Genomic DNA, 16430 nt, shown 5'->3' on the forward strand with positions numbered 1-16430 from the left:
CTGAAAAGCACATTGATGAAAGCAGACACGGTTTATATATATATAGTTGACCTAGTTATGAATCATGATGCATGGATGGATGGGTAAATAGTAAGTAAAATAGTAAATGATCGAGTGGGAATAAGTCGTCTTCTTGACAGCTTTAAAAAAAATATAAATGGGAATGAAATAACCAATGGAACATGGGGGTTTTAAATGATGTAGCATTTACTAAAATAACATGTAGTCGATATGTACAATTAATGGTCTAATTTATTACTTGCCTACCAAACCGGTTTAGGTCATGTGATCATCATGTGGTGCATGTAGCTTTTCAATTTATATTACAACAAAAACAGATGTTATCTCTTATATACATTTTCTCTTTTTTAAGGTATATCTCATATAATACAAATCATATTAGTTTAAATATAAAGAAAAATTTTAGAAAAATTCGAGTGATCAAAAGGTTATCCTACACATATGAAACAACAATAAAAAAAACATACACACATTTTTTTTCACAAACAAACATTACATAAAATTTAGCGTTAATATCAGTTTGGAGATCCTTACAAAAATTAATAAATTCACTAGCTAATTTAACAGAATAGACATCTCATCTCGTCGACGTAATAATAATATTTGAATTAACTCATATATGTCTACTGCGATCACAGAATGTTTTATGGTTCATTTCTAAATCAAATGACTCACTTGAAAATAATTGAGATACTGACTATTAAACTCAATCCGACCTAGTTCACAATTTCTTTCTAAACATCTCAACGATTAACGATTGATTTTAGACATCACTCAAGGTCAGTTATGTTACCAACTATGCTCAAATCGCAACAACTCATGATTTGCATTAATGCAAAATAAGTGAGGTGTCGTCTCCACTATTTCGTAACACATCATGCATCAAATAAGCATAATACATTTTTTCATGCATCTATCATTTGTCAATATCCTTTTATGAATGACACTCCATTAAAAAAAAATGAGATATTTGAAATCCATTAATTTTTTTCACATAGAAAGTAATAAAGAACAATCACTGCAAATAAGTGTAACAATGCATCACGTTAAAGGTGCAAAGGACTAGTTAGATAATTTTATTTTAATTAATGTGAATCTTAGAGATATATGATTCTATTTAACATAAGATTTGTTTAATTAGATATAATTGAGATACAAATTCTATATCTTGCCAACGTAAGATATCACATAAACGATTAAATGAACTTTATTTTCTAATTAAATATGTTTTTATTTTAATTAATGTGAATATTGAAGTTGTATAATTATATGTAGTTAACATAATTTATTTATTTCAATTAGATGTGATTGAGTGGGCACACTTAAATTCCATAGTTCCACCCCCATATTTGGAGCTTAAATTTTTTATTTTATTAATTATATATAAGAGTGAATTTCCCAAAATTTCTAACAAAATAAATTACGATAAAAAATCTTATTATAAATCATTAATAAAGCAATTCTAAATTTATTGAATAAACACACTTTCAAGATTTTATCTGCCTTAACTAATTTCATTTTTAATGTCGTTTTTACTTTTGTTTTGGTTAATTATCCACTACAAAAAAAGAGAGGTGATTTTGTATTTTAATTTGTTGTAAGGCTATACTTTTTTTACTTTATTTCATATTTTAATGCAGGTAGTAACTTCTTAATTATTATAAAAATTACATAATCTAGTGCTAGTTTTGTAAAATTACAAAAATAAAAGTAACGCAACCAAAGATAGATATGTTTGTTTCTAAATAAGGAAGGTATTTGAAATGAAGACCATAAACATGAGATTACTACTACTTAGACATTAATTAATTAATGATTAAAAGTTAAAACCAAAATGTCATGTCAGGAATAAATTAATATATATTAAATCTAATAACTGTACTCTTTATAATAAACTCCGTCGTCAACTTTGGTCCATTACATAAGAAGGTTCCAATATTTTAATTAAATTTCTGGACAATTATTAAAGTAGTTTAATATAGTTATATAACGTTTGAATATTTTTGAATATCTATTTAGAAGACGTATTGAATGCATGATTATATTAGCTAGAGTCTTTATACATAGATGATAATGTATGTAAAAAATTACGTGACATTTAGTCTAATTATTGGTCAAAATATATAAACTAGAGCTGTTAAGGTTTGTAGATTTTTGTAATAAAAAAATAGTTTATTTAATAAAAATATTGATTAATGGTAATTTTAAGAAGACAGAGATATTATTTTTATTTTACTTTTTTTTTTTGTAAAAGAACTTAAATGGTGTTAATTTAATATATAGAGATGAATATATATATATATATATATATATATATTTTTTTTTTTTTTTTTTTACGATGTTATGCGTTGACAAGACATGCATAATTGTCATGTTGGCATTGTTATAAGTTGTTCGTTAAAATATTTTCATACAATTAACTTTTATTGGGAAAAACTTTCGAAATTAAATATTACATCCTAGATCTCGTTCTTTGAATGAAATGTTATTGACAGTAAAATTCTTAATGATGATATTTGCATTAAAATGTTGTATTATTGTTAGTCGTATGTGTTGAGAAATGAGAAAGTTGAAACGATAATTCACTTATTTTTATATTGTTGAGATGTGACTAGTATTTGGAATCTTTTGTGAATTATTACTAAGATTAATTGGTTGATACCTAAGTTTTTTTTTTAGTTGTTGAGAAGTCTGGATTGATAGGGTCGATATAGAAAACTTATATATTTGGGTTATCATTCCAATTAATGTTTGGTGGACTATCTGGTTGAGATAAATCGTCGAACTTTCATTGATCGTAGTCGTCTGATACATATAATTCATAATGATATTATTATGATGTTTTATGAGATTCGTTCCGGAAAACTAGTAGAGTCCGTAAGAGAGTTAATCGTTATTCTCGAGTATTTACGAGCTCGATAACCTATTGAGTAATGTTCTTTATTTTTTATTTATATTTTATTATTTTCATTCATTCTTTTTTCGTTTTTTGTTGTATTTAAATAATTTTTATTATTTTTAATATATGTTGATCTTTTTCAAAATATATATGATAATGATAATGATAATGATAATGATGAACTAATTGTTTTAAAGAAATAGAGAGTATTTTAGTGAAATAATGAATAAAATAATATTTGATTATGATAAATTTAAAATCTTTTTGGTAATAAATTATTAAAACAAATTTGAACTTATTTAAAAATGGTTAATGAATGGTGATTTTGAAAATGTGTTTTTTTTATTTAAATGATAATATTAAATATATATATATATATTAAAATAAATAAAATATATTTTATTATTTTGATTAATAAATTAAAGAATATAATTAAATATGAAATTAAGTGAATTAATATAAAAACTTTTTTGAATAACTATTATACATAATTGGTTGTTTAAGTCTTTTATTAGGTCTTGTTTGATAGTTTTTATTTTCATTTTATATATAATATTAAATATTATTACAAATGTGAAAATAAAAATAAACAATTTGAACGTTTAATCTTAATCAAATATGCACAACTAAATAATCTTAATACTATCAAATATTTCCAAATAAACTAATTAAATTAGAGTGAATAAACTAAGTATAAATTCAATCAAACTAATTTTTCTTTATATATAGTTATATACTCAAGATTATTCAATATAGAAAAAAATTGTATATTATTAATTATTAAAAATTTATTTAGGCATACTAGCGTTACAAATTAATTTATTTAATTTTTCACATAACTATAATGATTTATTGTGTTAATTTATATATATATATATATATATATATTTCTTATCATACTTATATATATTTAAATTTATTTTATTATTATTTTAATAAAAAGGTAGAATGACCTTCATTTTGAGATGTAATAAAACATTAAAAAATTTAATCACGTTATTATTTTAAAATTTAAAATTAATTCACTATTTAAAAGCATGACATGAAAATAAAAAAAAAAACGTTAACTCAATAGGTTATTGAACTCGTAAATCCTCTAAAGCAACGATTAACTTCTCACCGGACCATACTAGTTTTTGGAACGAATCTTATAAAATATCATAATAATGATAGTAGTATGAATGATATGCATTAGACAACTATTATTATTGAAATAATAGTCTACCAACTAATTTTGATGGTAATCCAAATAATATGTAAGCCTATCATATCAACCGCATCAATTTAAATTTCTCAGCAACGACTCAAACACTCAGACATCATCCAATGAATCTCAATAATACTCCACAAAAGCAAGTGAATTGTCGATTCAATCTACTCTTTACACATACGACTAACCATAATACAACATGTATATATCAACCGTAAAAATTCCATCGTGAATAACGCTCCATTTAAATAACGAGATATTTGATGAAATCTTTGACTCTCAAAGTTTCTCCCAACAAAAATTATATAGAATCATTTTAGCGAACAATTTGTAGCAATGTCCCAAATGAAAATTATCCATATATTGTCAACATATATCGTCTTGTTCAAACGGGGACACTTGTTTGTGTCCTATTAAAAGTAAAATTCTATTATGTGATGAATTCTCCATAATGTTTAATATTCTTATATATCTAATTCGGCTCGTGAAACCACTAGACTGATGATTAAACATGTCATTAACTATGATATTTCTACATATATTAATGTTTTGAACCTTCTTTGCTCAGTCAAGCTTGTTTGTTCCTTAGTGTAGTAACTTCATAGTTGGTGACTCCGAATGTAAGCAAGTTCATGATAAACCGATCGAAAAATCATCTTTCACAATGAATTTAAACTGCTTACGAAAACTTTTTCACATAGGATAAATTCTTCTCCAAATGTTACACTTCGTTGTATAAAGTCTTACTTGATCAACCATTTATTTTCAAATTTAATGGTCGACATGTTCTCTACATCATTCGACATTCAATCAAAATTGGTCGGTGATCTGAACAACTCAATAGAATGACCTTTTGAAATATATTAGCAAAAGCTCAAAAAGTTGATTAACTAATAAGAAATATGTTGATACGAGAATGAATGTGACCTCATTATCATTACCTCTCTTAAACATGAATTGACCTAAGGCAAGTTGATAAGTTCAAGGTCTTCAATTGTCTATGAGAACTCGCGCATAAGACTACTAGGCTTATTGTCCATTTCTTTCAGACTTTCAGACGGGGATCTAACTTTGTTCATGTCGCCCATAAATACAATTTGTAAGTCCAAGAGACTAACCACAATTTTCATCTCATTAAAGAACTTTGTTTTAAATTGTATAAAAAATCGATCCAAAAAACGCATAAATACCCATCGAAAATTATCCTTTCGATTTCTTAATTGAACGTTAACCGAATATCTACCCAAATTAACTCAATTTTATCATACATGTCTTCATTCCATGCCACAAAAATTTCATTAGACGTCCGTATAGAATTAAGAGTCTCACCCACACAACCGCCAATTACATAGATTTTTAACGATCCACTTATTTATCTTCCAAATTTTAGTCTCATTAAAACAATATTTGACACAACCAAGTGACTTAATGATACATCTCTTTACACCATCATTTAACTAATGAACGTTCCAAACAATAGTCTTTCTAATTATTGATAAAATATAGTCGGAATAACATTTTTTTGTTTTCGAGACATGCTTTCATATAACACTGCGGTAGATCTTTACCTTCGTCGACTAACATATAACCCTTGCGATAAATTATTTAGATTTTTTTAATTGACAACGTTAGTAGCTTTTTAATGAAGAAGGGCATGATAATTTTAAAATATATTTATTAATATATAGTAATAATTAATAAAAAAATATTATATTAATATATAGTAAATTACTTTATTTAATATAATATTGATCATTTATGTAATTTTGCTAATTTCAAATAAATAAATATATACCTGTATATCTAGTTTTTTTTTCTAATTTCTAAATATATATATATAATTTTATTTTTTATTACAAAATTCATTTATCAAAATATTTTATAATAATATTTAAAATATAAATTTATTTGTTTAAATAATTATGATAAAAAATATTTTATTTATATTGTAAAAATAGAGAAAATATTATCAAATAAATTTAATAAAATTAAAAAAATGAATGAAAAGACTCAATATGAAATAAGAGAAGAAAAAAAAGTATAATACAGTAAATATTAATATATATAATTAAAACCATAATAACTAGATAATACAAGTACTAAACGACCATTTTCTTCTCTATATGGTCAACTTCAAAACACTTAAAGTTTGTTTGAAACTAATAATTTTTTTTTCTTTAAATATATCAGAGCTATTCTTCTTTTTAATTATCATATAAATGTCTACCTAAATAACATTATAAATTATTCCCCTAAATAACATTATAAATTATTCAGAGAGTGATCTCGGTTACGGAATTCCCCTGTTCCGTGGAGGGGTAAAACGGTCTTATTTTTCCCTGTGAAGGGGAATCCCGTAACAAAGAATCCTTCTGTAAATTTACACACAAAGAGCCTGTTTGGCCATGGTTAGGCCTAGCAAGGGCAAGACCACAGGTCTAGGCCAGCCCAAACTTAAGGGCGACATTGCTAACACATATCAGTAATAAAGCAGCTCAAGGTTCCAGTTGATAAACACCCAGTCTCATAACAATAGTGCTGATTTCATAGCTTCAAGGACAGAAGAGCCAATATCAAGTAGAAATCCAACTTAAGCAATAATTATTACAAATGCCACCATAACACACCTTCCAGTTGATTAATAATAATTTCTAATCATCCTTAACCGCGGCCTCAGTTTGCAACTCATCCAAGCCAGACGGAGAAGCAAGCCTCTCAACCGGAATCTTAACCACATCGCGACGTACACCGATATCAGAAACAACGCGGCTAATGCAATACATGCCACATCCAACAGCAGCCAAACCTGAAAAACTCGTGGTCAAGAACCTGAGTGGTGAAGACACAATGGAAGTAGCAGCCGCTATAAAGGAACACGCCTGCCCACTCCGACCCACCGACAGGCTACTCAAGATGAGCAAACCTGTCTTGCAGTATATAGCAAAGTCCTCGCAGTTATTCTTGAACAGATTGTATGCACCAAAGCCATTCTTCAGCAAGAAATCTGCTCGGTGAAGAACATCCTCAGGTGGGTCAGACGCTGCTAAAGTGCAAGTTCCTCCACGAGCTTTAGCTAGAAAGACTGCGTACGAGACTGAATACTGAAAGCGGTAGAGATCCCCGCCTGAGAGGAAACAATCGATGCAGGAACATAAAACGCCGGAGACATTTGATTGGTTCTCACCACAACGAGGGCAAGGGTTTTCTGAGCAATGAGTAGGGGATGAACTCAGAATTATACGATCCAGCACTGTTCCTGTCCCTATCTCCTGCCCAGACCCTCCTCTCGTGAAGTGGACCACTTTCTCATCCCCAATGTATACACCTGCATACAGCAAACTTTTCTCATCTCCAGTATAGCTTTTGAAAATCCATGATTATAATGTTCAAACCTAACAGTAAATGAAGGTAATCATGCCAAATCAAATACATTTGAAGGAATGATGTAAAGATCCTATCCAATAGATCATTTTCCTGAAGAACGAGGCAATATCTAACAAAATAGAAACCCTATTTATCTAATTTCAAAACATGACCTAGACAGCACAATTCTACAATCTACCATAGCAATTAGCATAGCCTAGTTGATGATATCAAATGAATCGTTGCGAAAAACAGTAAAAAGAATAAAATCAAAGATGAAAGTGCAGAGATCGAACCGTGATGAGTATAAACATAACCGTGTCTCCACGAATAGATGTGATCTCCTGGCTTCAGATCCTCCTTGCTGATCTTGTTCGATAATACTCCGGTCATCTCCATTCTCATTCCGATTCGTCGTCGGTTTTCTCAATCTTCTTTCAGACGGCTCGGATAGCTTTTCCTTAGCACCTAAGCCAAAATGGATAGTTCGTGAAAATGACCGACGAACGGTTACGTGAGAGTGAGAACTGAACCTATAAATATTCAAAACCAGATCTCGCCACGTGTACATTAATTTGGAAATCGGTGGCTCACAACAACCGAATATTTTGGTGTCCAGAGATAGGTTAGGCGACAATCCGTTATCCAAGTCCAATCCCATTTAAAAATGATTAAAACTAATAAATAAGTGCCTAAACTTTGTTATAATTTGAAATTAATGTCTTTTAAACTTCTTTAATTACTTTTTCTTTTTGCTAATTAAAGTAGTTATATTAAAATTAAAGTACTGTTATTAAATTGGTTGTGTGCTAAAATGTATATGAAAATGATAAAGTTTTGATTACAACAATTAGATTAATTGGTTGAGTTTGTGCTTAAACGATTATAATGATGATAAAAAAATGAGATTTTATCTTTACGTCAGGTTCCGCTTCTCTTATGGAGTTCGACTAATCCCCGCGAGTTAAGCACAAAACCCGCAAACACAATTAATCATTTAATTAGGCGCAGAACTATGATTAATTAGGCGCAGAACTTACCGTCTTACATACTCGAACCCAGAGGGGATTTAAAATGTGGCCAACTGGGGATTTTATCTTTTTTCATAGTGAGTCGAGATTGTAGGCTAGCATCTTTATGCACGAATCCTAACCATTCATTGAAATCCAAATCAATAAGACAACTCTAAAGATCTTATCAAACAACTCCACATCAAATTACATAACCTGGAAGTCCAAAGAAATACTAATATTTGTGTTCAATTCCAATGTAAAAGGACAGACACAAACAAAATAAGCATATAAGCAACTTAAAAAGGACTTGTCATTCCAAATCAATAGTTCTGTTACCTTTTCCAATTTGAATCCTTCAAGTTTCTGATTAAGTTTTCGGCTGATGGGCCGAGATGAGTACCTCAACCGGAATCTTAGACGCATCACGACGGACTCCAATATCAGAAACAACTCGGCCAACGCAATACACACCACAGCCAACAACCACAGTACCTGTTAAACCCATGGTCACAAAAGTAGTAGTCCTGGTCAAGAACCGGAGTGGTGAAGAGACAACAGCATTTGCAGCAGCCAAAATGGAAGATGCCTGCCCACCTCGACAAACCGAAAATCTACTCAACACAATCAAACTGGTCTTGCAGTATATAGCAAAATCTTCACAGTTGTTCTTAGACAGATGGTATTCACCAAAACCATTCTCCAGCAACATTTTTGCTCTGTGAAGGACATCCTCTGCTGGATCAGAAGCTGCTAGAGTGCAAGTACCTCCGCGAACTTTCCCAAGAAAGAATAAGTATGAGACTGAATATTGAAACAGGTAAAGTTCATCCCCCGAAAGGAAACAATCGATACAGGAACGTATCACACCCTCCATCTTTGATTGGTCACCACAACGCGGGCAAGGGTCCAAGCAATTGATAGCAGGGCATGAACTCGCAGTTATACTATCCAGCAGGCTTCCTCCTGTGTCAGACCCCCCCTTGGTGAAGTGAATCACCTCACCTTCTCCAATGTAAATACCTGGTTGAGGATGAATTCCAAAATTTGGCATTCTAAGTATATGAATCAGACAAGAATGCAACTGTAGACTGGAGTTGGATCAAGACAAAATAGGATATTATTATTACAATAAGACAGAAATTGACGCATCTTTAGGAAACAGTTCTTATCAATTCTTGCTTGCTAGATAACACACAAATGCATCTAATCTAGATAGACAGCAAATAAAAATACCAGTGAAATCGAAATCAGAATTCGGCTAAATGATGCGTTCTATTAAAGTATATACAAATTAATCAACTTTTTCATACAGATTGAAGTTCTAAACCCTAAATGAACCGCTAGGACATCACAATATATAGATTCTGAAGCAGCAACGAGGTTAAAGCTCTAAGAACATAAATGAAGGTAATAGTGTAAAATCACAAACATACATTTGAAGATACTTGCATAACATTGGAGAGAATAAAATAGAAGATAAGAGAGTGTAGATCGGACCGTGATGAGTATAGACATAACCGTGTCTCCACGAGTATATATGATCACCAGGTTTCAGATCCTCCTTGCTGATCTTGTTCGATAATACTCCGACCATCTCCTCTAAACTCCGTCGCCGTCGTCGGTTTTCTCACTTCTTTCAAGACGACGACTCGATTGCGTTATATTGAAGCATCCTTTATTCCTTTTTGAATACCAAACGCCGTACAGATTCCAAAATTAATAAAAGCAATTAGGGCTGGCTGGCCGGCCATAATGGGTAATGCATGCTAAAAGAAATATAAAGTTTTAACACTCATTTATCTATTCCACTAACATTTTTAAATAATTGTTAGACTAAATTCTTTCTTTCTTTTTTGTTACAATTTAATAATTAGCACTAACCCACATTGTTGTCAACATTTACATTTTAATTAGGCTGTTAAACACTTTTTTAAATCTCTATCAAACAAGTTTATTTTTTTATATAAATATAAACTTTTAATTTATTCAAACAAATCTTTGGTTGGTTTAGTATTGAATCGTTTTCTTCTTATAAAAAGATGCTTATAGTATTCCTAAAATTAGATATAGGGTGATAAGACTTATAATCACCAGTAACTTTATGCATTCTACAAATTAAATTAAAATATAATTAGGGTCTAACATTAAATCATTCAAATCCAAAATATAAGTTCCAATAAAACATAGATTATCAAATAAAATATATTTTTCATATTATTTACTTATTTCACTATATTATATTATTATTTTTTACTTTTACATAATTTTTAGGTTTTGGATTCATATATATATATATATATATATTATTTCTTTTACTTTTTTTTCGCATTATTTAGATCATCATATTTTTATAACTATAATTTTTTTTTAATAAGAGGTGATTTATACCAAATATATATATTAAACCTAATTAACAAAATAAAAATAAAGTAAAATAAATAAATAAATTTGTTAAACAATTAGATAAAAAAAAATTAATTGAATTATGCAAGTCATACTCAATTCAATCCCTATTAATCAATATAAAATATAGGATTTCGAACTACATTAATATAATTTGAATTAAATATAAATTAGGTGAAACATATTAAATTTAATTATTTGTTCACCCCAATTTATATAATATACCATTTAAGCTTGAACTTACTCGATTAAATATTTATTAATTGACTTGAGCTCGAACGAGTTTATAAATTTAAGCTCGAAATGTACATGATTATTTATGTACAAGCTCGATTCGACACGAAAAACTTTAACTAAAATTAAATTTTCAAATATTTGTAAAAATATTTATTTTAAATTTTAATATTTGAATAAATAAATAAAATATAATATTTATTATCAGGTTTGAAAATACTCGAAAATTATTTAACAAATATTATATGAGTTCGATTCGACTTGAATATTAAACAAGTTGACTCGAGCTTAACTCGAACTTGATAAAGTCAAATTCAAATCGAGTTTTAACCGAGCGGTTCGCAAATATTTCATTCAAAATAATTGCATTCTTTATAAATTTAAATGTAAACAAACATGCTTTATTTAAAAATAAAATTGTGTCCAAACAAGTTATAACTAATAATATTATAAAGTTAACAAATGAAAAAATTTTGTGACTAAGTTTAAAATCTTTTAAATTAAAAGATAAAAATTTGTTTGGGTTGCCATCATTTTGAATAACCAAATTCAAATAAAAAAGACTAATAAGAGAAAAAACCCTAGTTTGAAGAACAATAGTCCGAAGGATAAAACCTAATCGTCCTCATATGGATCTAATTCGAGGCCTGAAAACAAATTGGTAGGGGGAATAATGGAGACGAATTTATTCAAGGCGAGGTTAATCGATTTCTATTCCTCATGGATCAACTACAAGAATCGTCTATGGGGAAACTCCGATATCCTCGTCGTCTTCAATCCACTTTCCTCCAATCAACCCTACCTGGTTTCCTCCGCCTTCTTCACATGGCTCCTCGGCCACGACCTCCCTGGCACAATCGCCGTCTTCTCCCCAAATTCCATCTACCTCTTAACCAACAACTGGAAATCCGTCCTTCTCCGATCGCTCGTCTCCCCCTCCATGGAAGCTATCGGTGCAAGAGTCGATATCCGACCCATGTATGGAAATGGAACCTCCGACAGTGAGTTGAAGCTTATGGATGAAATCGTTAAGGAAATTAGGGATTCTTATTATGAATTTGGATTTGGGTCGGGATTGAATCAGAGGATTGTTGTCGGATATATTCAGGGTGAGGGTCCGAATCTGGATCTTATTCAAGGTGAGTTTCAGAGCGTACCCGTGTCTGGGTTTTTCTCCCTTTTGAACGGCGACGAGGAATATGCGAGATTCAAAGGAGTTATTCAGATGGAAGCATTATCTACTGAATTTGAACAATCGCTGTTGTCGGCGCCGGCCGGTGGAACGCCGCCGATGGAAGCCATCGCCGCCGCAGAGAAGATACGCAGGGCAGAACTTAATTTAAACAGGCTTATTGAAGAAGATGAGGAATGGGTAATGGTGTAAATATGATAATTTCACAAACGCACGATTGAGATTTGTTGTATTTGTTGTATTTATTTTAGTTTTTAGCCATTTGTCTATTTTGAAGTGAGAAAGAGAAGAATAACAACACGTCTTTTCTTAATAACAAACTTTCCTATTCATAAAGGTTCGGTCTTTTCTCTGTCCTTCATTCAAACATCTCCAATGGCTTCGACAAGCCCTTTTCTGCTCCCCTGTCTCTCAATCCTTGTCGGTTTTCTGGCGATGGCCGCTCAGGCAAGGCCAGGCCGCACCTTTCATCCATGCAACACCTTAATTGTCATCTCCACCACCACCACCTCCTTTCCCATCGAAAAGAACCCTAATTTCGATACTCAAAACCCATTCTTGCAGTCTTCTTCTTCTTCCGGCGGCCGATTCGTTACCTTACTTTTCACGGAGGTCCGACGTGTCATCCCGCCGAGACCCACAACCACCCTCCAATCTGATCCCACGAGATTGATCAATCATGCCCAGATGGAGGAGGAAGAAGAAGACAAACTCTCGTTCCCCTTTGGGTTATATTCATCCTCTGTCGGAGCTTCAATCCGCGATCGGACAAACGATATCCTAAGCGTGGTCGAATCGCTTCTTTTTGGCGTGGGGTGTGGTGCTCTCACCGCTTCAATTATGTACCTGATTTGGACCCTTTTCATACCTGACCATGTAGAATTTGTGGATTATGAAGATGAGACTGAAACTGGTGATCATGATATTGATGCCAGCCCCAAGAAGATGGGTTACGTCCCGATTGCTGTAGCCAAGGAATTCGAGACCTAGATAAAGAATGGAGGCTTTGATTTTACCTTGTTGGTTTTGGTGTTGGTTTCTTTAGATTTCAAACTTGTAAGCTTGCTTTTGTTAAAACATGAAAAATTATGAAGGATATATTATATATATTAGATGCCTATATTTTCTTTAGATTTGGTAATAAATGAAATGTGGAATACTTACCCCTTTTTTGTTCAAAACCAAGCACATCTCAGGGTGAGTTCCAGTGAGATCATCAATCTTCATCTGGGCATCCTAGGTTAGATTTTCCTATAGAAAGAAAAGATGATTTCTATTAAATAAAACAGAGATGGAGAGAGCCAATAACTAATGACATGTAATGAAGGTCCAATTAATCATACATACACATTTCAAAGTAGATAAACAAAGTAGAAGGATAATTTTAGGCATCATTGCATCTGAAAAAGAATGATACAAATGCATGTGTAATAAGGGCAGATGCCATATGTGACAGTCATTTGTTGGCTTTTCTTCCTCATGGAAAAAGATCTATGGAAGGGTGGGCTACAACATTGCTAAAGAGAAAATTCAAGGAAACATAAAGCAAAGTACCCATGAAAGAAGATGGTGAGTGAGACTAATGTAACTCTCCATTGTTTTGACTATTTGGAACATGATTATGCAAGGTTAGAACAATATTTGCCTAGACAAGACAAGCCTGCAGAACACATGTCAAGGCCCAACTTCACAAGACAAGATTCAAACGAAGCTAGCTTTTAATTTAAACCGTTAGCTCAAGATCTTTATAATCTAGGTCAAACAGCTCTAATATTCAGAGGAGACAGATAGAGTTAGTGTAATGTCCTAAAATTCATTTCTGACTGAAGATTTTCAGTCCCGAGACCTTAGACCGAGAATTTCATTTCTGACTGAAGATTTTCAGTCCCGAGACCTTAGACCGAGAATTCCTAATAGGACCGAGAGGACAGACCGATATATTTGAGTTAGGACCGAGAGGTACGACCTATTTCTTTAGTTAGGACCGAGAGACCGACCGAGATCAGTTGAACATGCCCCATTGATTAAAGGGTCTTCTGTCCATAATTTTATGCATGCCTTAACCAACTGTTTTAACCCACTCTTTTAGCCCATCATTTTAGCCAATTATTTATGTAAGACACATGTCATCCAACAAGCTCCCATAACTGAGGCTATATATATTCTTCACAATATATTCATTTCATTAGTAATGCCCATTTTCCCTCCTACTAAGAAACAGAAATCACATTCTAGAAGTCATTGTAAAACAACCATACTTAGAGCAAAGATCAACTTAGAGCCATTTCGAAATAAAGACAAAATTTTCTTAAAATCATCTTTAGAAACTCACACAATACTATAGAGATCATTTATTTTCTCTAAATGATGCTTATTGTTTATAAAGCAGGATTTCTTTGTATGTCCATGTTTTCCAAATATGATCTGCTTTTCCTTGTATGCCCATGTTTTTCAAAGTATAATATGATTTTTTTTTTGTATGTCCATGTTTTTCAAAGTATGATTTGATTTTCTTTGTATGTCCATGTTTTTTAAAGTATGATCTGATTTTTATGAAACCTTCATGTAAAAGTTATGGAAGCATGATGAGACTATATTGATGTATGAATTGACGGATGAATACGGGAGGAGGGCTAACCAAAATGAGCTTTGGTAGTTTGAATCCAAAATATTGGCTGTGTTCTATGGGTATTGACTTCTAGGACGAGCTTTAGAATATCTACTCACACTGAAAATTGTCTAAATAGGTTGTGGACTCTAGGGATTGACTCCAAAAAGTGTCTTCCAAATACTGGCTCAAAAAGAATACGGATTCCTCACCTTTAGGATCAGCTCTGAAGGGTTTAGGGTCAAAAAACATGTGCTCAAGATATTATTGTACATTTACTATGATGATATACTCTAAGAACTACCAATGAAGTTTTAAAATGTTTTTATAACCAACAAACAATCCTTTTATGCATTAATTACTCCTTGTATGAAAATCATTCCAGCATTGTTTTTATTATTACTTAAATGTTTGTTGAGTTTTTAGACGCATTATGCTTGTGTGGTGTAAATACCCAGCCATAATTTTTATATGATAGCTGAATGAACTGTTGGAGTGGGGGCAAGGTGCCGAAATGAGTGTGGAAGGAGGGATCAGTACTGCATGATCCAGTATTTTGTAGAGTCTAAAATTAAACACTGTATTCTTGTAGTAAATGACTGAAATTTTGTAACATCTTTGGCAACAATTGAACTTGGTGTATTGTACTTGTCTTTTAATAAGAAAATTAATTCTTTTATTTCCGCTCATGTGACTGTTTTCTGAAATTATATGATTCCACTCATCTATTCTAGACTAGAATTTAGGTTTAAGGATGTTTCAGTTAGAGTTGTGTCTGTATTCTTGAAAAATGAAAATGTAAATCTGATTTTGATTAGATTTCAGATTTTCAGTAATACATTTTCTAGACAATGGCTCTGTATCTACAATTTTGACAAGTAAATTAGGAGACGTGGAGAAGAAATTGGCAGAAATAATAATATGGATCATGGTGAAAATGTTTCATCAAAATATCAAATAGATAGATATATGTACAAAATAGACGAAAAGAGAATTCAATGAAGAATGAAATGAAATGTTTCGAGTTTGTTACCTGAAAGAAGTCCCTCGCTGGAATCTGGATGTAGTTTCAGATCTCGGACAGGCAGTTGAAGAGAGAAAGAGAATGTACCAGACTGAGGGAGGAACCGATGAACTGTTTGTATGATGGTGGGCCTATACCGTCGAGCCCAAACTTCAGGGCTTTAATTGACCGGGCTTATTTGGTTATTATTATTTATTTATGTTTAAGAACTCTTTACTCGAATTGTTATAAGGGAGCTGCTTTTCCCACCCCTCCCATATTCTCACCCCCTCCCTCACTCCTCAATCAACTCTAAAATGACTTATTTGATCCTGCCATCTTTATATATTTACATTTCTTATTTTATTTATTTTAGGGAGGCGGTGAAGCGACTTATTATTAAAAATATTATGTATGACTAATTATTAATATATAATATTATTAAGACTTATTATTAAAAATATTATGTTTGAATAATTATTAA

General features: G+C 31.4%; 3 protein-coding genes across 4 annotated transcripts; 1 reads left to right on the forward strand and 2 right to left on the reverse strand.

Annotated features, from left to right (window-relative positions):
• Positions 1-6654: 6654 nt before the first annotated feature.
• Positions 6655-8006, reverse strand: LOC124914172 (protein LEAD-SENSITIVE 1-like). The gene is made up of 2 exons (XM_047454668.1): positions 7790-8006; positions 6655-7455 (listed from the first exon to the last, which is right to left on the reverse strand). The coding sequence occupies exons 1-2, from the start codon at positions 7896-7898 to the stop codon at positions 6782-6784; spliced, it is 783 nt and encodes a 260-aa protein (XP_047310624.1). The 5' UTR covers positions 7899-8006; the 3' UTR covers positions 6655-6781.
• Positions 8007-8681: 675 nt separating this feature from the next.
• Positions 8682-10211, reverse strand: LOC124914171 (protein LEAD-SENSITIVE 1-like). 2 transcript variants are annotated; one of them, XM_047454666.1, is made up of 2 exons: positions 9940-10211; positions 8682-9594 (listed from the first exon to the last, which is right to left on the reverse strand). In XM_047454666.1, the coding sequence occupies exons 1-2, from the start codon at positions 10098-10100 to the stop codon at positions 8874-8876; spliced, it is 882 nt and encodes a 293-aa protein (XP_047310622.1). In that variant the 5' UTR covers positions 10101-10211; the 3' UTR covers positions 8682-8873. The 2 variants fall into 2 exon arrangements, with proteins under 2 accessions (XP_047310622.1, XP_047310623.1); XM_047454667.1 differs by having other exon boundaries at positions 8682-9526; positions 10004-10199.
• A 2499-nt stretch (positions 10212-12710) lies between these two features.
• LOC124914173 lies at positions 12711-13464 on the forward strand. The gene has a single exon (XM_047454670.1). The coding sequence runs from the start codon at positions 12711-12713 to the stop codon at positions 13323-13325; it is 615 nt and encodes a 204-aa protein (XP_047310626.1). The 3' UTR covers positions 13326-13464.
• The last annotated feature ends 2966 nt before the right edge of the window (positions 13465-16430 follow it).

The sequence above is a fragment of the Impatiens glandulifera genome, chromosome 9 (assembly GCF_907164915.1).
Source record: "Impatiens glandulifera chromosome 9, dImpGla2.1, whole genome shotgun sequence".
In the NCBI taxonomy this organism is placed as follows: Eukaryota; Viridiplantae; Streptophyta; class Magnoliopsida; order Ericales; family Balsaminaceae; genus Impatiens; species Impatiens glandulifera.

What these genes read in the sequence shown, in the direction of transcription:
- LOC124914172 (XM_047454668.1), bottom strand. Translation starts at nt 7,898, where the DNA reads ATGAGAATGGAGATGACCGGAGTATTATCGAACAAGATCAGCAAGGAG. An exon ending in TTATGTTTATACTCATCACG is followed by an intron (nt 7,456 to 7,789) that starts GTTCGATCTCTG and finishes TGCTGTATGCAG; the next exon opens with GTGTATACATTGGGGATGAG.
- LOC124914171 (XM_047454666.1), bottom strand. Translation starts at nt 10,100, where the DNA reads ATGGTCGGAGTATTATCGAACAAGATCAGCAAGGAGGATCTGAAACCT. An exon ending in TTATGCAAGTATCTTCAAAT is followed by an intron (nt 9,595 to 9,939) that starts GTATGTTTGTGA and finishes ATCCAACTCCAG; the next exon opens with TCTACAGTTGCATTCTTGTC.
- LOC124914173 (XM_047454670.1), top strand. Translation starts at nt 12,711, where the DNA reads ATGGCTTCGACAAGCCCTTTTCTGCTCCCCTGTCTCTCAATCCTTGTC.